The following is a 23,722-nucleotide window of genomic DNA, read 5'->3' on the forward strand; positions in this document are numbered from 1 at the left end:
CATCGCTGGCCCCTTTCCCGAAACAGACCATGGAAACAAGTACATTTTGGTAGCGATGGACTATTTCACGAAATGGGTGGAAGCCTACGGTATTCCTAATCAAGAGGCAAGTACGGTAGCTGATAAATTGGTCAGAGAATTCTTCTGCAGATTTGGAATACCTCTGGAGCTGCATTGTGATCAAGGCCGAAATTTTGAATCGAAGTTATTCCAAGAAGTATGCAGCAAATTGGGAATTCACAAAACAAGGACTACACCTCTTCATCCACAATCAGACGGCATGGTCGAACGAATGAATCGGACCATGGAAAAACATCTAGCCAAAGTAGTTTCTGATCACCAGCGGGATTGGGATGAATATTTACATCTATTCACCATGGCATATAGATCTTCGGTTCAAGAATCTACCAAGGAAACTCCAACCAGTATAATGTTCGGCCGAGAAATAAGACTGCCTTGCGACTTAGAGTTTGGATGTAAGCCTGGAGAAGACGTAGCTGGGGAGGACTACGTTAGTAAATTAAGGAACAAGCTGGATTACATTCATGGCAAGGTGCGCAATCAAATGCAGCAAGCAAGTGACCGAATGAAAATGCGCTACGACATCAAGGCTATTGAAGGTGGATTCACCACTGGGGATCTGGTGTGGCTACATAATCCACAAAGGAAGAAAGGTTTTTCACCAAAGCTGCAGAGACAGTGGGAGGGACCGTATGAAATAATCAAGAGGATAAATGATGTAGTTTACCGGATAAGGAAGCTCCCCAGAGGAAAACCAAAGGTTGTCCATTTCAACCGATTAGCCCCGTACGCGCAGGACGAAGAAGAAGTACGTCTTGTGGAAGCCCCGATGCAAGGTAGCAGCGATTACCAGAAGTTTATGGATCGTTATGGTGAGACACGCGTTGCACGGTTCGGCGCTACACAGGAAGTACATCAAGATCTCTTTACCGTGTCTGAGGAATACTCTCTCGCTCATTGCGTAGCGGAGGACCTTCGTATGAGCAAAGGAATAGCCAGAGTATTCAGAAATAAATTTGGACGTCAGGAACAACTATTGCGACAGCAGCCAAGAATCGGAAAAGTTTTGAAATTGAAGGCTGAAGGTCGGTTCATTTATTACCTAGTCACCAAGCGACATTCCTATCAAAAGCCAACCTACCAGAATCTATGGACGGCACTGCATAGCTTGAAAGAAGACCTTCAACGCTTTGGAGTTAGGAAATTAGCTGTTCCCAAGCTCGGTTGTGGATTGGACCAGCTGAATTGGCGAGTTGTGCGAAGCATGCTGGAGGTGGTATTTCAGGGGACTGGTATAAGGATCCTGGTGTGCAGTTTCAACCCAAAGCAGGCCAGGGAGCCTGGAAAAACTGTGGAGTGCTACTTCCATCAGAATGGCTACTGTAGGAATGGTGATGAGTGCAAGTTTCGCCACGGTCCTCGGAGGAATTCACTAAATCTGTTCTGGGACAGAACAGGCTTAAGGAGGGGACAGTGTAACCAGTCCGGCCCTTGCGGTCGGACCTTTCGAGAAACAGAGCGGTCGAGAAATTCCAGAATAACCGCGAATCTACCTGAATGTTTCCGGCGCCTATATAAGCCCAGCGGAGGAGCAGGTAGGAAGTATAAGTATAGTTACAATGCAAGCGACTAGGGCAAATAAATACGAGTGGAAATAAATAGTAGTGAAATAGTTAGTTTATGAGTTATAAGTGTATCAAGTGTAAATAAATAATTTTAATCAGTCGGCCGTTTTAATTAAGCGAAGAAAACGTTACAATATAAAAAAAAAAAACCTTTCGATCAAGAAATTTCCAAGTAGAATTTAGTGTTAATGTTTGGCTTGGAGTTTATTATAATCACCTATTTGGACCCTATTTCTTACCAGAACGAGTTAGTGGTGAAAATTTTTTACAATTTCTAATGGCAGAGCTTGCAAATATGTGGAAAAATATTCCAGTAGAATCAAGGTTAGCGGCTTGGTTTCAACTTGACGGTTGTCCAGCCCACTTTCATAGAAATGTGAGGAACTGGTTGGATAATAATTTTCCAGAAAGATGGATCGGACGTAATGGGCCAGTCAGTTGGCCTCCACGGAGCCCCGATATTACCCCTTTGGACTTCTTCGTATGGGGGTTTTTGAAAGAAATCGTATATATGACTTCTGTGAACTCAAGGGAAAAACTTATTGGCCGTATTTAAAATGCTTGCGACGAATTAAGAAATCGAAATTTAGCTGCTGCTGTCGCATCTATTAGACGTCGATGTGAATTATGTGTTCAGCAAAATGGGTCATATACTTCGAACATCTTCTTTAAGTTTGGCGATTTCTTCATGCATGGGAATGTGTTTTATTTTTTTAACCGGAAACGGTGCCTCGTACAGCAAAAAGTCAAAAGACCGAATTTGCTCCGAATCGAATAAGGATTCAAAAAGTAATTTTCATTGCCGGAAAAATCAGTGGCGTATCATTTTTTTATCTGAAAATATTCAGTCTCTCTGCAGTACGGACGCCACTGGTAGAATAGGAAAGAAATGATTTTATGGAAAAAGTGCTCTTTTACGCTCAAAACCTATGTCTCAAATTTCATAAAAATATTTCAAGCAGTGTGAAAGTTATTAATAAAAAACATTTTTTTTCTATAATTTTAACACCCCGTATCTCGGAGAGGAAACATTTCTCGACATATGTTTATATGACGAACTAGGGCTTATTTTCGATGTAGAATACGTGGTTAAAATTTCTGGGTTATGATCTGACCCACCCTGTATTTGACAGCGTCTGTTTCGAAATAGCGACCACCCCTGTTGGCAGACGCTTACGATTTCAATTCAGTTAAGATCCTAGACCATTTTGACACAACATTCATCTTGGTAACTATTAGGAAGTTCCAATCGATTTTTTCTCATCTTTTCAATTTTTTTTTATCCCATAAGGCGACCACTCACTAATAAAGTTGAACCAATGTGCCAAACCAAACCTTTGGTAACTTATGAGGTAGTTGTTTTTGCTGCCAGCTCTCGGACTAATCGACGTGGCAATTCCAAATAATAACAATCTTCTAGATAGGCACACTGAAATTTCAAAATACAGAGATCTCGAGCAACAAACCAGAAGACAGTGGGAGCTGAAAGATATCAAGACCATCCCTATTGTCATTTCATCTACAGGCCTTATACCGGAGAAACTACTAGAGAACTTGAGGAAACTTTAGTTGGACGAAAATATCTATAGAGTCATACAAAAGGCGGTACTGCTCGGAACGGCGAGAACTGTACGCAAGTACATGGGGAATGCAGAGGAACACCGTCTGCTCCGACAGGAAGTGCGAGTGGATCAGGAATCCAACCGTCAACAAATAGCCGAGAAGCGACCCGAACCCGACCACCACCACGAGCCCGAAAACCTGGAAAGGGCTCCAACAGAGCTTAATCCTATTGATATCTGAGATATCTGGGATAAGTGAATTATCCTCTGGGGAAGACTGTGAAAGCCGCAAGATTAAAGTCATAATAATAAATTCATTGATCCTTAAAGACCAATACAATTATATAGGACACGTCAAAAAAAAATGTAATTGAGCACACATACAGAACCAAAGATGTTTCTGGGTGAAAATAACAGATTAACTTATTTCTGCACTAAAATATTTATGATTGCTGTAGAAGCACTTTTCCAGTAATATCCTTTTAATATTCTGTTTGACACATCTGTACTCCGAAGTTTTCAGTCTGTCAAGCAGATGATTGAATAGTTTCATGCCACTGTATGCCGGTGAATGTTCAAATTTGGATGATCAATGCTTTGGAATACAGATAGTTTCTTTATTTCTGGTATTGTAGTGATGAAACTCGGAATATTTTTTTAACGATTGAATATTTTTTTCTGTATAAAGCAAACAATCGTATATATACAATGAAGGCAAGCACAAAAAGGAAGTTCGGAATTCTTTGATATCAGCAAGTATGAAGGCGGAAACACATTATTAACACGCGACGCGAGCTGACGCGTAAATTGTACGCGCGTGGCGTCGCGTCGGGTGTTTATAGTATGATTCTGGTCTATAGAAAACCATACATTTGATTCGACTCAACACGCATCACGTTTCGTCGGGTCGCGTCGCGTGTTAATAATGTGTTTCTGACAAGACGTCAAAATGAAACCAGTCAACCATGATTTTCAGAAACATGGCCCATAGCAACGTTAAAAATTTAATTTTTACAAAAATATACAATCCAACAATGATTTCCCCATAATAGATTATTTCAATCAGAAAAAAGCTACTGATTACACCACGGGAAATATGAATATATTTCCCTCGATTGTCTATACATGGAACTTTGACAACCTCGGGAAATATACTGTTCATATTTCCCTAGTTGTAATAATAGCTATTCCGCCTTAATGTTTTTCGTCGAGACAGAGGGAGCACATACTGTTCCGTAAGCAAAAAGACCGGGGGTGGCTTTTTGATCGCAGGAGTTTCGAAAAAGGAAATTATGGTGAATTAAACTCATACTTTCTGAACATAGAAGCATTTTAGGGCATTATTGAGCATGGGATAGATTTGTTTATTCCCAAAGTTATAATAAGAAATGAACATTTTCCTTCTTATTTCAAGAAGAAAATAATCATTTCCATTAAAGAAAAAAATAAAATGCGTAAAAAATTCAAAAGATTTGGACATATTTGTTATTATGAGAAATTCAGAATTTTAAGAAGACAATGTAAATTAATTAAATCATTTCTGCCGATTATTTTAATTATGTTGGTTCCGTTCAAGGAGATATGAAGTCATGCCCAAAAAACTTTTGAAAGTATGTGAGAAGTTGCAGAGATGGAACTAAGATTACATATTAAATGTATTATGATGATGAGTGCTGAGGGTGATGAAAGTATGAGCAATTTATTTGCTTTGCTAGATTTTCTCGTGGCGTTTTTAGACCCTACTGGCAGCTTCATCATTACAACAGTGTGTGCTTTAACAGCACTGCTAATGCTTTGGATTCGATTGTTGTTTCTTCTGAGATTGTTCTGAATAATATGAATTCCCTCGATTCAGATGGAGGAGCGGGCCCTGATGGGTATCCATCATACTTTGTTAGGAACTGCTCTAGATTGAATTATCCTCATTCGATTCCATTTACTAAATCTATTTAGTCTGGTATTTTTCCAGACTCATGGAAGATATCGCTCCTTAGTTCTAATTTTAAAAAACTCTGGACATAGAAACTGTGTTACAAACTATCGAGGAGTGTGTAAGCTGTCAGTTTTTGCCGAGCTGTTCGAGATGATCGTTCTTGATGTCCTGAGGCATCATTCAAAATCAACAATAATACAAGAACAGCATGTTTTTTTTCCCAGAAGATCAGTGGAAACGAATCTAGTAGTTTACACAGAATTTATTACAAGAGCTCAGGTTGATTCAGTTTACACAGAGTTGATCACAATCTTCTAGTTTCCAAACTTTCCGCTGTTGGCATCCACGGTGATCTATTGAGATGGCTTGAGATGGATAAAAAATGACTTGATATTCGCTTTTAAGTTGATGAAGGATTGCTTTGACTCCCGGACTTGGTTGCAATGATTCCCTTTCATGTCCCTTCCAGAGCAACTCGAAATCGTTGTAACGAGAGGGTAGTTTTCAAACCTACCCCCTCATTTTAGAATAATTATTTTAATTTTCATTTTTAAATAATCTTGTTTTGAATTAATTTTCCGAGAAATATTTTCAATTTCCAATTCAGGATTCCGACATCGTTCGGAATTGTAAACATACCGTACCGTTTTTATTCCGTTTTTATTTCCTAAAAACGATGTCGCACCGTATAAAACATCCTGAATTGGAAGATAACCGAGTTTTTTTGTTCGCTAGCACAGATAAGTCGAAATTAAAACGTCTTCGTCGACGCAAATTTACCGAATTTCGACTGCCGGGCACATCTGATTTCCGCACCCCCCCTGTGGGTATAAAGTCAGATGTTCCCCGCAGGCCACTTACTTACGATTAATTCACCGACTGTTACTAGTTATGATTGACTTTGATTGCTTACTTAGTGCCGTCCGCCGGAATTTTTCAGAAGATTTTTTTTTTTGGTTTTTTTATATTAGAGTTCAAACTCTTTTTTTTGCTTTTCTCATTCACCGCAGTTGGGGCGATTTATTTTCAAGTTTCACGAGTGTAAGTGGCCGAATATAGAACCAGAGGTAAGACGACACGCCGTTATTTTTTTTATATAATATTGGAACTTCAGTTTTCCGTCTACATCCCTCTTATACCCTAGTCTAGTTCCACCTCTACTGTCATTAACGTACCCTGCTGGTGTGGATACCCGGGGGGTAGGCGAAGGCACTTTGGGGTGGCTCACCCTTTCCCGAAATTTCCCGTCTTATCTAGTTCCACCCCTACTGTCGTTAAAGTACCCTGCTGGTGTGGATACCCGGGGGGTACCGAGGACACTTTGGGGTGGCGCACCCTTTCCTCAGTTTCCGTCTTTTAACACGTTCCTGTGTTCACCCCTACGGTTAGGGAGGCATTCTGCTGGTGTGGATACCCGGGGAGTGCCGAACGAGCCTAAGGGTGAGCCGTCGTATTTCTGTGCTGTCTTTCATCCCCTAACCTGGCTGAAGTCCAATATCTGTCCGTCAAGTGTACGTCTCAGGTTCTGGCTGGCGAACAAGTCCGTTAACCCCCGTTTAACGTTTGAGATCGGATCCAGTGTTATTCCGTCCGTCTTGCCCCTGTAAATTTCACCGATTTCGAGTCACTGTAAAAATTTTGTAGTAGTGCCCTTTGTGTTCCTCTTTTTCGAATCGACAAATAAAAGTTGTACACGTTGATTCTGCCTATCATTGTGCGTCGCTAACACCCTAGACACCAGGGAACCCTGTTCCCGGCTAGTAGCTGCCAGGGTAGGTTTGCTATTCTCCCTTAAAGAATAGCTGGCGCTCGAGAACACCGAGGAAAACCCCGTAACAAAAATGGCGCCCGAGCAGGGACCGTTCAGAATCTACCAGGAAACAACTGAGGTGAGAGACATTAACCGGACAGTGAGTGAATTCCCGAAACAGTGAGTGAAACCTCAGAACAGTGAGTAACTATTCCTTGAACGGAAAACTGTGAAAAATAAACTTGAACTGTGTTTTATTCCCTGCCACTCCATATTGAACTGTTATACTGTGAATTGAATTGGACTATATTTTGGAAATTTTCCTACTGTTGAACCCCGTTGAAAATAATTTGTGATTATTCTTTTTGCCGATTACTGTATTGAGTTGTTGAAAACTGAACTGTTATTACGCCGTTATATCAGTGAAAATTATTTCCGATTTTTAATTGCATATTTCTGATTTATTGAATTGAACTGTTTTAATTTCACATTGAAGGTGAGTGAATTTCCGGACTTAGAAAAATTGAAAATTTATTGTCGCAATTGGTAAAATTTAATAGGTGTGATTTACCTATCGGTTCAATAGGGAATCACCTATTACCTGTTGATAACCTATCTACCTGTTTTCTATTTTCTTTTGACCTGTACTGTTGAAACTTACCGATTATTTCTGACTTTTCTGAAAACTGAAAGACAATTATTGTGATTTATTTTCTGGCTATTGAACTTGAAAGACTGTTAGGAATTTAACTTGTGCGTTTTGGTGCTATTCGAATTTCAGGAAATTTTTCGGACTATACGAAGTGACTTGCGATTGTGTGCGGCATTTCTAAAATATTTTCGGACTTTAGTGGGACTGATAGAAATTTTTTTTTCCGAGTAACGTTGGAGTTTAAAAATTTTTTGAAAATTTTTTTTTGTGATACATCGGGACTAAGATTGTCTTTGGTGCGCCGGGACTTAGACTTTTTTCGGATACACCGGGACTTAGACTTAATTTTTGTTCGGGTTGCACCGATACCCACTTCGAACTTAAGTGAATAGGTTGGCTAACGATTAACTTACCGGGTTGGACTTAGAACTTAAACGGATTGTGAAAGACATACCGAGTGTGAAATATTGGTGCGTTCTGAATCGGACTAAGTTGAATATAATATGTCGAACATGGATGTGAACCGGTTACTCAGTGATGAACTTACATTCGAATTACAACTGAGGGGACAATCGATACCCGGTACTGTGATGACTAAACGGAGTCTGTTACGACAGGTGCTTCAGTCTAATGAACCTCTACTACCCCCAACATCATTGAATCCCGCCTCCGAGATTGAGATCTGTCAAAATAAACTCACCGATTTGGTAGAATCCCTTCAGAACTTCAATCATAATAATGCGGCTAACGAATTTTCGCGAATTTACACCAGATTAATACACATTCAGGGCAGGCTGAACTTTATTGTCACCGCAGACACAACACAGTTACAATTGATTGAACAAATGAAGGCGACTACAGATACCGCATTGGAGACACTGGAGGAGCTGCGTAGGAGGAGTGATCGTGAACAGCCGCAGACATCCAACCGAGGTCAGAGGTCTCTTTTGGATGAGGAGGTGCCCAGTTCACCTGGGATGTCACCGATCCAACCGGAGAGGTTATCAAAGGTTGAGACATCACATCTCCGACTTAGGAGATGGTGTCGGCCCTCCTGCAGTAGTTAATGTCTCACGTACCGGTACACCTGTAAGGAATCCAACATTAGAACAGGTCATGAATGAGACAAGGCAGACATGTAGAGCATTACTGCAACAATTACCAGCGATACCTCTCACACAGTCACAGGACTGTGGGACAGCAACACCTGAGGGTCCGACACAAAGTAGATGGGTTAATTCCACACGAAGGGTGTCTTTCCCACACTTACCTGCACCGTGGATGAATTCTGACCGGCCAATTATCACAACACCTGCCAGATCGAAACCGGAGTCTCGATCAACAGTACCAACTGAGGAAGTGGAGAGGCTGGCTGAATCACGTAAAGTATCCCTGGAACAAGTTTTTGAATCAGTGTATGAATTACTACGAAAGGATGCGAGGGATTGGTTCATTCCCCGGAGAGGTACTTTCGAGGACTGGGAGGATTTTAGCAACCAGCTGAAAGAAGCATTTCTGCCAGTTAACTACGAAGAGAATCTGCTGGAGGAAATAAAAAGGCGAACACAAGGCCCTGAAGAAAAGTTACTTCTATATGTTACCCGGATGCAGAACTTATTCCAGAAACTCACTTATGCAAAACCATCCGAGGTGGAGCAGATCCGGCTTATCCGACAGAGGTTGATCCCGCCCTTACAGCAAGCCTTGGCCTTCTAGGAGACCAAGACTTATGATGAACTTCTCCGTAAGGGAAAAGTTTTTGAACTGGTCCAGTGGCAGATGAGCCAGTACACCCGGCCACCCTCCAAACCAGGTTTTGTGGAAGAGCCTCACCTGACGTACAGTCCCCGTCAACTGAACCGATGTCAGACAAGTTTTTCTATGGATACCGGAGAGCAGGTTCACCAAACAATCAATCACAGGGAATCAGTACTGCCGACACAGGCCAACCAGACGCGACTGTCTCCGCCGGGAGAAAGCCGCCCAAGGCCACCCAGGTCCATAGAGTCAATAGTCCAACAACAGGAATCTCACCGTCCGACTTCTGGAGACAGGTCCGAAGGTCGATCCACATCGTCAACACCGCCACCCCGCCGTCCAACCGAAAATAGCCCCGCTGACCGGACTGAACCACCTTCAGGGAGGAGAGTGCCCTTCCAGACACAATGTTTCCGATGTGGTGGATATGGCCACATGCGTCGAGAATGTCGCAGGCCACCGAAAATTTTCTGTTCTCGATGCCAGAGGGAAAATATTCTCTCACGAGACTGTCCGTGTTCGGGAAACTGAAGGGGAGATTGGAGGCGGAGTCGACCACATCTCCCGGAATCTTGACTCCACTGGCACCGACTACCTGTAATGATAACCGTCCGTTAGTAGAGGTCAGAATAGCCGGCAAACACTTCCGAGCACTGATAGATACCGGAGCGACCAGGAGTTTCTGCAATCAGGCCGTATCCGATCAGTGTGAAAGTAAAGGAATCACAGGACAAACAATGCACAACAGTTTCGCAGTAATAGCGAACGGACAAACCACCGTCACACCGAAACTGTACACCACCACCGTGCAAATTTCCGATTACACACTGCCTGATTTGAAATTCTTACTGGTACCAAACTTACCGGTTGACATTATTCTGGGGATGGATGTTCTGTCGACTTTCAAGTTTTCCGTAAATCTCAGTACCGCCGAGTGCTTTCTGGAAGGCCGACTGATCTCGAAACCGATGACTCCCGTCGAAACCACCGCAGAAGTTCACACCGCCGAAGAACACCTGTTGGAGCTGACGGAGTCTCAGAAACAGGAGCTGGAGGCATTTCTGAAAGAAAAATTGAAGAAGTTTGAAGACCTATATGGTACAACCGACCTGATTGAACATAAGATCAAACTGAAACCGGGCACCGAACCGATCAAACGACGATACCGACCCCTAAACCCGAAAATGCAGGAGATCTTCAATCAGGAAGTAGACCGTATGCTGGCTGAGGGAGTGATTGAACCCTCCAAGTCACCGTGGAGTTCACCGGTAGTATTGATCAGGAAGAAAGACGGAAAATACCGTTTTTGCATCGACTTCCGTGCCGTCAACCAAGTGTCTGTAAAAGATGCATACCCGTTGCCGTACATTTCTGGGATTCTGGATAAACTGCGTAAGGCCAAGTACATCTCCACACTGGATCTGAAACAAGGATACTGGCAGATACCGTTAGCAAAGGAGAGCCGTCCGATTACTGCCTTCATAGTTCCAGGAAGGGGATTGTTCCAGTTCACCGTAATGCCGTTTGGTCTTCACGCTAGTCCAGCCACATTTCAGAGATTCTTAGATACCGTTATTGGCCCAGAAATGGAACCGGAGGCGTTCGCCTAACTGGACGACATAGTTGTCCTGGGGGAAACTTTCGAGGAGCACCTGAAGAACTTAAGAGAAGTATTCCGGCGGTTGAGAGAAGCCAATCTTCGTCTCAATCCCGAAAAGTGTGACTTTGTGCGAAAATCCCTAAAATACCTAGGACATGTCGTTACCTCCGAAGGAATCCGTACCGACCCGGATAAAGTTTCCTCTATCGTAGCATTCCCAGCGCCGAAAACCATCCGTGAATTGCGCCGTTTTCTGGGAGTTGCTAGCTGGTACCGCCGTTTTATAGAGAACTTTCCGATGTCGTTTCACCGTTAACTCACCTGTTAAAGAAGAAAACACGTTGGAAGTGGGGTGAGGAACAACAAAAAGCGTTCGACCTCCTGAAACAAAAACTGACCGAATCACCGATAATGGCCTGTCCGGATTTCACAGGCCCGGATCTACGATTTTTTCTGACCGGGGCAAAAATTCATGATGGCGCCCCCCCCCCCTTCTAAGGTTCGTAGGAAAAATCTAATTGCATATTCGTCATCGCTTTCAACCCGAGTTATTTTTTTCACTAGTTCCAGGTGGTATAGATTATGCAATTAGATTTTTCCTAAGATAAGTACTTTGGGAAAAAAATCACTCTTATTTTTTTCCCATTGTTCCATCAAAACATATTTTTTCTCATTATTCCTTTAAAAGTTATTCTTTTCCCAAAATACTCCCAAAAATTGCATATTCGTAATCTACGACCTCGAATTAGTAAAAAAAATGACTCGGGTTGCAATCGTGCGAAAAATAAAAAAGTTTGTATTTACAAGAATGTCGTTTACAACCCGCCCTCGTCTATCGTTTTTACCCGCGCTTCATGAACGAAATTATTCCAAACAAAAATTTATTTTTTTAGCTACATATGTCGACCCGGATCATTTTACATATTAATTCAAGGTCGTAGATCACGAATATGCAATTAGATTTTTGGAGGATCAGTATTTTGAGGAATAAATCACTTTTAGTGCAAAATTTCGGAAATATTGGTCAACTTTGAAGAGCTGTAGCAGCTAGAAAAAAGGCACTAGTCATATGCTGTTTTTTTTTTGTGATGAATTGGTTCTTTGCGAATATAAAAAACCACACTTCATTCATCTATCACGAACAGTTCAGATTTTATGAATTTTTCCGCGAAGGTCCAAAATTTCCGATTTTCCATCGACCATAACTTGAAAAATGTTTTTTTTTTTTTGAATATCTGTTTGCATATTCGTGTTCTACGCCCTCGAATTAGTGTACAGAATGAATTCGGTTTTGATCGGAGACCAAAAATATTCTTCAAAAAATCGCCCACTCTGTATATATTTCATTTTGTGAAAACATTTTGAAACACTCCATTTCGTGAAACTTTTGTATAAAACAATTATTTTTTGTACCTCTCTTAGTAACAAAGTTAAAGGGGGGCTCAAATTATGGTGAAAAACTCGGTACCTACATCTATGGAAAATTTGAAAAAATTTCAATCTCACTGATTTCCACCAAAATTGGTGTTTTTACTAAGGCATAGATTACGAATATGCAAATAGAATTATGCTGAAAGGATTAGTTTTTAAGTTATGGTCTATAGAAAATCGGAAATTTTGGCCCTTAGTTCCAGATGAGAAGGCGATGAGTCGACAGGCAAAGAAATTACTGCTGGACGCAGTGTGAACATATCAGATCTTTCAACCTTTTTCACCCAAGTGTGGCGGTCATTCGTAGATGACTGAATAATATGCAGTTAATTGATCCCTCATTGATTTTAAAGATTTTAGGCATAGTGATGGTTTATCATGTGTCCATTCTACACTTTCCATTTTAGCACTAGGAAATTAATTTTTTACGAGAAAATCAAAAGTAAAAAAATTTTAACCTCTGGTTGATTTTGGCGCCCCCTTGAGCTGGCACCCGGGGCAAGCGCCCCGCTTGCCCCCCCCTAGATCCGGGCCTGGGATTTCAATCAACCGTTCGTCCTGCAAACAGACGCCAGTGACGTAGGCCTTGGAGGAGGCCTGACCCAAGTTCTTGATGGAGAGGAAAGGGTGATCGCCTATGTCAGCCGTACCTTGAACACCGCCGAAAGAAATTACTCCGTGTCCGAAAAGGAATGTCTCGCAATTGTTTTCTCGATAGAGAAACTGCGACCATACCTGGAAGGATTTCATTTCACCGTAATTTCCGACCACATGAGTCTGAAATGGCTGAATTCCATCAAGTCACCGTCCGGAAGAATTGCTCGATGGGCCGTTTTCCTTCAGCAATTCGACTTTGAAGTCCAATACCGGAAAAGTGCCCTGAACAAAGTCGCCGACAGTCTGTCCCGAAACCCGTTACCGTCTGTAGATTCCGTATGCCTGGCCGACGTCGAAGTTCGCTGCAGTTGGTACAACAAAAAGCTCCAAGAGGTACAACGAGACCCAGAAGATTTCCCTGACTACGCCGTTGAGGATGGGAAACTGTATCGTCACTTCTGGGACTCTTCCGACTTTACTGAAGTTGGATCCGGACAACCATGGAAGCTCTGTGTACCCACCGAACAACGACTGGAGGTCCTGAAAGAAAATCACGATTCTGAATTAGCTGGTCATCTCTCGGCTAGCCCGGAATTATTACTGGCCGGGGATGTTCAGAGATGTCGCAAAATACGTAAGAAACTGCCCATCCTGTCAAAGGTACAAAGTACCACAACAGAAGACGCCTGGAAAAATGCAACCACATAGAATGACTGATGCACCGTTCCAAGAGGTCTGTACAGATGTGGTTGGGCCACTTCCCCGTTCCAAGAAGGAAAATTCTTACGTAGTGGTGATGCAGGACCGTTTCACGAAGTGGGTTGAATACCGTCCGTTGCGGAAAGCCACCGCTAAAACCGTTTATTCAGCCCTATATGAACAGGTTATACTCCGATATATCTGTCCGAAACTGGTGATATCTGACAACGGGGTACAGTATGACAGTAGACTGTTCAAAAGCAGTCTCCGAGAGCTAAACATTGCTCACCGTTTCACCCCTCCGTATACACCACAGTGCAACGCCGTAGAACGAGCCAATCGTACGCTGAAAACTATGATAGGTCAGTTCTGTGAAGCCGATCACCGTACTTGGGATGAGAAATTAGGTGAACTAACTTTCGCCCTGAATACCGCAAAACAAGAATCTACAGGATTCACACCGGCATTTCTGAACTATGGAAGGGAATTAACAGTTCCAAAGGCAATCTACTCGTCGAACACCCAAGACGAAGACACCGAGGAGACAAACAGAAGCCCAGAAGAAAGTAGAGTAAATCTTACTCACCGTACAGAACAAATCCGTCATCTTCAGGAGGCCTACGAGTTTGTCAATACCAGGTTGTACCGTGCATTTGAGCAGCAAGCTTACCATTACAACCTCCGTCGAAGAGATGTTCGTTTCCCTGTCGGTGATAGAGTTCTGCGCCGTGCTAATCCGTTGACATCCGCCGTTGATAGCTTTGCAGCCAAGTTGGCTCCGAAGTTCTCTGGTCCGTATACCGTTGTGAAAGTAAATTCACCCGTTGTTTATGACCTGAAAGATGACACTGGTAAGAAAATCACCAATATTCATGTGAAGGATTTAAAACCGTTTCATCCGTCAGACCGTTAGTAAGTACACTGTATAGCAACCTAAATAAAAATCAACCGTACCGTTATATTATAGCATGCACCGATAATAAATGGGATACATCCGTTCTGTCTGACTCTATTTCACTCCTCTGTTACCGTTAAAAATAATATTCATCACCGCAAATAGGTTAGTAATGGGTTACTATTGCTGCTTTCACTGAATAAGTGCCCAGGTGAGTGAAATAGAGCCTTATACTTGTATCTCCTTATTAACTGACAAAATGTACATACCTATATTTCCGCGATTCCACCATAACCGATAGATCTAACCTGGTCTGCCAGCGTTGGAAGATTCTGTTCCGTACAGTTTTGTTTGTTCTGTGCAGCTTTTATTGCCACCAAACAGGGCCGTCTGGCTGTCCGATATCCAGCAGATAAGTGGTATTCCACAACACCTACAACAGAAAATTCCGTTAATTCACTGGAAAAACAGGAACCCTAACCGTTAATTCAATTTTTCTGTATTAATTGTGGGACCGATAATAACAAGTGAGATACACCCGTCCTGTCTGTCTCTATTTCACCCCCGTGTCACTGTTAAATACAATGACCGAATAGAAAATAGCAATAGAAGGCTGACACCGCTTACACCGATATTACAAACTGGCCTAAACGGTAAGTGAAATAGAACAGTATATTTGTATCTCCTTATTAAAATTACCGACCGTACTTACCGTTTCTTCCGAAATTATACCGTACACCCTGTTATCCCTCTGCTCCAGGGTATCAGTATACTAAATGCTTTTCTCTCATTTTTATGCAACCTACAACTGCTGCTGACTCCAACACCCTCGGAGAATTTCACCACCGTCACAAAGGTGAGCCAACGACGCTGTCTGGTATTCTAAACCACCCTGGTTGGATGATATTGGCAACTGTTAACCCCCATGACATGTGCCCGGAGCCGGCTTTGCGAAGTCCACCCTAAAATGGTTCAGAAATAACACAACGAATGACAAATCGAAATGGTACTCACTTTGAAGATTCCGTCCTGCACTGTTTCCACTATTTTCCGGCATTTCTTTCACCGATGGAAATGTAAATCGAAATTTGGAACCACCCGGCGAGATTTGACAATTGGACTTTGGAGGTTAGCTGATAGAACACAGAACTTCGACACTTTCGACAGCATCATCGAAGCACACCGAGCGGACCATAGAGTGGGAGTAACTGAGATAGCATTAGCCGAGTATACGCCACCTGGAGTAGATTAGGTGAACCTGTTTAATGTAAATCCGATCTCAATCGTCTTGCCGTGAATAGTCAAACCGTTAACCGGACTTAGTAGATTTCACCGTGAAAAATTTAATCCCCTATTTCATCGTAGATTTCAACCGAAGCCCGGGGGATGTAACGAGAGGGTAGTTTTCAAACCTACCCCCTCATTTTAGAATAATTATTTTATTTTTCATTTTTAAATAATCTTGTTTTGAATTAATTTTCCGAGAAATATTTTCAATTTCCAATTCAGGATTCCGACATCGTTCGGAATTGTAAACATACCGTACCGTTTTTATTCCGTTTTCATTTCCTAAAAATGATGTCGCACCGTATAAAACATCCTGAATTGGAAGATAACCGAGTTTTTTTGTTCGCTAGCACAGATAAGTCGAAATTAAAACATCTTCGTCGACGCAAATTTACCGAATTTCGACTGCCGGGCACATCTGATATCCGCACCCCCCCTGTGGGTATAAAGTCAGATGTTCCCCCGCAGGCCACTTACTTACGATTAATTCACCGACTGTTACTAGTTACGATTGTTTTTGATTGCTTACTTAGTGCCGTCCGCCGGAATTTTTCAGAAGATTTTTTTTTTTTTTTGGTTTTTTTATATTAGAGTTCAAACTCTTTTTTTTGCTTTTCTCATTCACCGCAGTTGGGGCGATTTATTTTCAAGTTTCACGAGTGTAAGTGGCCGAATATAGAACCAGAGGTAAGACGACACGCCGTTATTTTTTTTATATAATATTGGAACTTCAGTTTTCCGTCTACATCCCTCTTATACCCGAGTCTAGTTCCACCTCTACTGTCATTAACGTACCCTACTGGTGTGGATACCCGGGGGGTAGGCGAAGGCACTTTGGGGTGGCTCACCCTTTCCCGAAATTTCCCGTCTTATCTAGTTCCACCCCTACTGTCGATAAAGTACCCTGCTGGTGTGGATACCCGGGGGGTACCGAGGACACTTTGGGGTGGCGCACCATTTCCTCAGTTCCCGTCTTTGAACACGTTCCTGTGTTCACCCCTACGGTTATGGAGGCATTCTGCTGGTGTGGATACCCGGGGAGTGCCGAACGAACCTAAGGGTGAGCCGTCGTATTTCTGTGCTGTCTTTCATCCTCTAACCTGGCTGAAGTCCAATATCTGTCCGTCAAGTGTACGTCTCAGGTTCTGGCTGGCGAACAAGTCCGTTAACCCCCGTATAACGTTTGAGATCGGATCCAGTGTTATTCCGTCCGTCTTGCCCCTGTAAATTTCACCGATTTCGAGTCACTGTAAAAATTTTGTAGTAGTGCCATTTGTGTTCCCCTTTTTCGAATCGACAAATAAAAGTTGTACACGTTGATTCTGCCTATCATTGTGCGTCGCTAACACCCTAGACACCAGGGAACCCTGTCTCCGGCTAGTAGCTGCCAGGGTAGGTTTGCTATTCTCCCTTAAAGAATAGCTGGCGCTCGAAAACACCGAGGAAAACCCCGTTACATCGTGCTTTACTCTCAGAGAGTGCATTCAATACCAATATTGGTAGAAATTCACCGGTTCACCGAATATGCACTTCATTCAATAAATATTGTGCGGGGATTGACATTTTTATAACTACCTTGTCGAGTTTCAGGAGGGACATCAAGAACATTTTCGAATTGTAGTAGTTTATGGTTTATGTAATGATTGTCTGTTGTTAGTTTTATATATATCTGAACACCATGCTTGCTGAGAATATTGTTTAGTTTATAATTGGATGTGTGATGGGAATTTTCCCGTTTGTATCCCTGTTTCAGAATAAATAAATAAAAAATTGAGTCATGGGCATTCTGGAAGCTGAGGGACAGAGTGTTTCAAAATCACGACCTCAATCTGAAGACCAAGACAGCTGTTTACAAAGCTGTGGTCCTCCCAACGGTTCTTTACGGAAGCGAAAGCTGGACACCCTACAGGCGACATATTAAACAGCTTGAACAAACGCAACAACGTAATATAAGACAAATAATGCATATCAGATGGTTCCACAAAGTTTCCAATGCAGAAGTCTTGCAGCGCGCGAGTTGTATAACAATTGACACTCAAGTAACGAGAGCCCGACTCAGATGGAGCGGCCACATTCTAAGGATGCAATACACAAAATAGCTCCGTATGGCGAATTCACAGAGCCCGGAAACCAGGAGGTCTGTGTAAACGATTTGAGGATATACTACATCAATCCCTGAAATCAGTTAATGCCAATCATAACTGGGAACAACTAGCATTAGACAGGTCACAATGGAGGTACACAGTTATAATGGAGACTCGAGAAGGATACAGCGGCGGCCAGATCTGGTTGGTGACTATCCATGCCCGGAGTGTGGAAGGATCTGTAGGTCACTGTTAGGTCTCTTCAGTCACAGGAGGGCACACAGTCGCAATTAGCCCTAAGAAGTCCATTCGCACCATTTTTTTGTGTGTGTCTTTTTGTAGATTTATTCCCGGTAAAGGGATGAAGCAATGAATGAATGAATAAGGCTACTAACAAGGACCATAACGAATCGCTTAACGATTACGTTGGATTCCTACCAATCTGTAGAACAAGCAGGTTTCCGTAAAATATTTAGCAACATAGACCACCTACGCACTGGCAGACAAGTTATCGAAAATAGTATATCCTGCACGTACTGAAGTTAACAAGTGAATGTTTATTGGGATTGCATTCAAGGTCTTTCCTCTCAAATCATACCGTTCCCCTTCCCTTTCCAGAGCTGTTTCTACGATTTTTGCTACAATGGCAGAGAGATTACACATAGCGATGTGGCTTTTGCAGACAGAATGTGCTGAAATAAATTCTCAAAACTGCCAGTGTTCGAATATTCCATTTCTCATCTATGTGTCATCTCAAAATATCTGGTGCTAGACTCCGTCGAGTACCTTTATAACTCAGGAAATCTTAGAAACTAATGCAGAAGAATATTCTTAGACGAAACATTTTCTGAATATAAAGCAATTGAGTGTCTCTCGAAGAAGATTAGTAAAAGTAGTATTTCTTGGAACAATCTGTATAGTATTCATATGAAACTGATATTTCACATCAGCTCACCTGAGTTTTGGGGATGACGGCATCGATGAAGTCTTAACTTTTGGTGATGTGGGATCAGAAGGAAGAAGAGTCGGCGACATAGGGTTAGATTTGGGAACGAAAATAACAGATGCGAAAGAATCTTCAGAATCAACGCTTGTGTCACTCTGCAAACTACTATCCTTAGAGCTATCCGAACCATCTTCCTTTGAAGACCTCCTTTCTATAGGCTCCTTCTGTTGTCCTTCTTCGTTTCCTGGGTTTACTTTGCTCTCCGAAATATCTGAAAGTGATAGGAAAATAAATCAATATTGGATCTTTCTCCAGCGCTCTACAAAAAATTTGATCGAAATATCCGCACCTTTAGGAGTGAGTGGAGTAGAAGCTTCTGAACTTTTCCAATTTTGAAACATTCTGGCAAATCCATTCCTCAAAGACTGTCCTGTTACCTTTTCTATGTTATTGGTGGAGGTCTTGAACTTATTAGTGAATCCAGTCTTGATCAACTGAAACCTCTTAGAACTCGAAACCGACAGTATAGAATCTTTGAATGATTCGAACGTATGTCTCTGATAAATGAGCTCTTCGTTCAAAGAAACTTGCTTCTGGATATTTCGCCTCACTCTCTCTCTTTCTTGAACTCTGTCTGACATCAATTCTTCGTTTAGAGAACGCTGCTTCAAGATGCTGCTTCTTCGATTGGTAAGATTTATTGTCTTGAACAAAGAAGAAGGAAATAAACCTCATCGTTTAAAGTGATAAATGAGAGGATGTCAAATGCGGTCGTACACAGTTGTAGAAAAATCTGTACACTGCTCAAATGGTTCGAGGTTTTTTTAAACATGCTATCTAATCATCTCATATTCTGTCGAAGTTTATCTACCTCGAAGAAGGAGAAAGAAGGAAAAAAAGGTTTTACTTCCCAATAAATAAGAAAATACCACATCGACAAATGAATGCAGAAAATTCAATTTTCAGATCCATGTGTTTGAACATGGTGGATGATTTACAAGTTTTTTTGTAAGTTCACTAAATCATCATTATTATATTATGATGGTGATGTACGTGCCGAAACCATAGTCAAGCTTTTTGTTGTTCTGATAAGTCCCAAAATGGAAGGGTGCTGATGTAGAAGGTAGCATTGTCAAGCTTACTGACAGAACTCCGTTCGTTAGCAGTGGCATCCCAGTCAACCAGAAATGTAACAGTAAGTCGCAGGGAGTACCGAAATATATCGCATTGAAGAGCTTCTTGGAGAATAATAATAATAATAATAATAATAATAATATACATTGATCTTTTATGACATGATCTTCACATGTATAGGATAGGTCAGAAATTAGAAACAAAATACAATCATTTAGCAACACAATCATCAAAGTAATCACCTACTCTATAAAATATCTTTTGTATCAATACATTTTTAATGGATTTCTTGAACGCCAAAATGTTAAGAGATCGAATTTTATACGGCAACTGATTATAAACTTTGATGCACTGATAGAGTGGGGACATCTGAAACTTAGTAGTTTTATGTTTGGAAATATAAAGTGTTTCCTCACTTCTAGTGTAGTAACTATGAAAACTATTTAGATAACTCAATTATATTTTTCTCATTATTTTTTACATACATGAGACATTTAAGAATGAAAATACATGATAGTGTCAAGATCCCATTCTTTACAAATAGAGGCTTACAGGACGAACGAGGTGTTAAATTAAAAATCACACGTGAAATACGCTTCTGCAGTATGAAAGCCCTAAGAGCTCCCGAAGAGTTTCCCCACAGCAGGATATTGTATGACAACCCTAATAGCACAAAGTAGTCCTATGGACATCCATCTTGTGAATATCCGGTATGGACATTCAAAAGATGTCCCTACCGGATATCCACTAGGTATCCGTGATGGACGTTATACGGACCATGTAATGTGTATATGTAATTTGGTCCATATTACGTCCATTACGGACTCCTAGTGAATATCCGGTATGGACATTCAAAAGATGTCCCTACCGGATATCCTTTAGGTATCCGTGATGGACGTTATACGGACCATATAATGTGTATATGTAATTTGGTCCATATTACGTCCATTACGGACTCCTAGTGAATATCCGGTATGGACATTCAAAAGATGTCCCTACCGGATATCCACTAGGTGTCCGTGATGGACGTTATACGGACCATGTAACTTGTACATGTTATTTGGTCCATATTACGTCCCTTACGGACTCCTAGTGAATATCCGGTATGGACATTCAAAAGATGTCCCTACCGGATATCCGTGAGTGGTATCCGTGATGGACGTTATACGGACCATGTAATCTAATATATAAAATTCTCGTGTCATAGTTTTCGTTACCATACTCCTCCGAAACGGCTTGACCGATTTTGATGAAATTTTTTGTGCTTATCCGGTATCTATGAGAATCGGCTAACATCTATTTTTCATCCCCCTAAATGTTAGGGGTAGTCCACCCCTAAATTTTTTTTGTATTTTTTAGACAAAATTTTTAATTTCTATTTTTTTATGATAAAACATACAAAAATACATACAATCCTCAATTTTCACCCTTCTACGATCAACCCTTATTTTTTAATAGACATTTTAGTAATTTAATCATTAGGAAATTATTTATATGGCAAAACAACGTTTGCCGGGTCAGCTATCTATGAGAATCGGCGAACATCTATTTTTCATCCCCCTAAATGTTAGGAGTAGTCCACCCCTAAATTTTTTTTTTATTTTTTAGACAAAATTTTTAATTTCTATTTTTTTATGATACAACATGGAAATTATTTATATGGCAAAACAACGTTTGCCGGGTCAGCTATTGTGTATATGTAATTTGATCCATATTACGTCCATTACGGACTCCTAGTGAATATCCGGTGAGGACATTCAAAAGATGTCCCTACCGGATATTATATAGGTGTCCGTCATGGACGTTATACGGATCATGTAATATATACATGTTATTTGGTCCATATTACGTCCATTACGGACTCCTAGTGAATATCCGGTGAGGACATTCAAAAGATGTCCCTACCGGATATTCACTAGGTGTACGTGATGGACGTTATACGGACCATGTAATATATATGTATAAGTTATATGGTCCGTAATATGTTCATCACGGACCCCTAATGGATATCCAGTAAGGACATATTTTTGACATTGCCTGTATTGAGTCGGTCAGGGACTATTTTGGAACTATATGATACGGACATATGTCATATAGTCCGTATTATGTCCTTCACGGTCATCCAATGGATATCCGATATGGACATGGTACATAAATTGGACTAACAATGGATATCCATCTTGGACGTCCTAAAACTGTCCGGAAACGGACGTCCAAAGGACATACAAATCAAGTCCATGGACGTTCCGACGTTAAATGGACATGAATTGTACGTCCCATGGACGTTGTGTGCTATTAGGGAAGTGACTATAAACCAAACTGTAATAGACGTTTATGAGAGATTCTCTGGGGAGCAGATCCCTTACTCTACTCAAAGCATAATAAGCACTATTCAATTTTCCACACACGTATTCAACATGCGTGGACCAGTTCAAGTTGTTGTCCAGGCAGATGCCGAGAAATTTAGAACTATCCCTAGATAAGATGACATTATCCAGAAAACGAGTAGCCAGCCTTAGATTACTCTGTTGCATAGTAAAATAAATGCTCTCAGTTTTCTCAACGTTTATCATCAAGCCATTGTTATGACACCAACTCACAAAGCTTTGTACTAGAAGCTCACATAATCTCTGGAGCTCCTCGAAAGATGAGGCTGTAATTGCCACAGAAGCATCATCTGCAAATAAGCATATTATAAGCTTCTTTATCAAAGACGAGATACCTTTAGAAGCTATCAACTTGATGAAAACAACTCGCAGATTGTCTGGAAGATCGTTGATAAAAGGCAGAAACAGAAGGGTCCCAAGGACGGAACCCTGCGGCACTCCCAGATTCACATCGTGCTTAGTAGACAGCGAGCCTTCAACCTTAACAGACATAGATCTACCCTCCAAATAGCTACGAAGCCAATCTAAAAATATACCTCGGAATCCTAGGTTATATCATTTCTCTATGATGAATTGAAAAGAAAGACTATCAAATGCCCTGGAGAGGTCAAAAAATAACCCAGCCACATGAAGAACATCATCAAGACATTCATACACGTAATTAACAAAGTCAACTGCCGCTGTCTGGGTTGAGTAACCTGATCGAAAACCATGTTGGGAATCAGTAAGTATATTGAATTTATCAAGGAACTTTACCATTCTGTTAAAGACGACTCTCTCGAAAACCTTTGAAAATATGCTCAGAATAGAAATTGGTCGGTATTTCGTAATGCTGTATATTTCCTTTTTTTTGTAAATAGGTACGACTAAGGTACTTTTGACAATGGCAGGAAATACTCCAGAGCTAACAGAAAGATTGATACAATGGGCAAAGTGATTACAAATATCTGAGGCTATCAACTTCAAAATCCTTGCAGATATTGAATCTGGACCCGAACTCTTATTTTTCCTCAGGGATTTTATTACATCCAACACCCCACATTGCAACACAGGATAGAAGAAAAATGTTTTATTCAACAAACATGAGGTAGTGCATAAAGACGGCAGAGAGCCCTGGTAATAACGGTGAAGTGTGGATTCGGTTATTGTTGAAAAGTAATCGGCGAATAATAATAATAATAAAGGTCTTTATTTCCAACAAATAAAAATCCCAAGGGGAAGTTCACCCAGAGGTGTTCTACCACTTATCCCTTGTTACAGTTGAACAATTTGGGCATAAACCATTTATAAAGATATAATAAAAAACAAAAATGAAAAATACATTTCTGAGCATACTCGATAGTTCTACACTTATCCTCGGA

General features: G+C 41.2%; 1 protein-coding gene across 1 annotated transcript in view; it reads right to left on the reverse strand.

Moving 5' to 3' along the window:
- LOC123308994 overlaps positions 1-23,722 on the reverse strand; it is a 213,527-nt gene that overhangs the window by 144,664 nt on the left and 45,141 nt on the right. The window contains exons 6-7 of the mRNA XM_044891829.1: positions 19,190-19,544; positions 18,850-19,111 (exon numbers count right to left, since the gene is read on the reverse strand). Of these exons, the coding sequence (XP_044747764.1) occupies positions 18,850-19,111; positions 19,190-19,544 (617 nt within the window). The remainder of the gene's footprint in view (positions 1-18,849; positions 19,112-19,189; positions 19,545-23,722) is intronic.

This window comes from Coccinella septempunctata, chromosome 3, assembly GCF_907165205.1.
Source record: "Coccinella septempunctata chromosome 3, icCocSept1.1, whole genome shotgun sequence".
NCBI lineage: Eukaryota > Metazoa > Arthropoda > Insecta > Coleoptera > Coccinellidae > Coccinella > Coccinella septempunctata.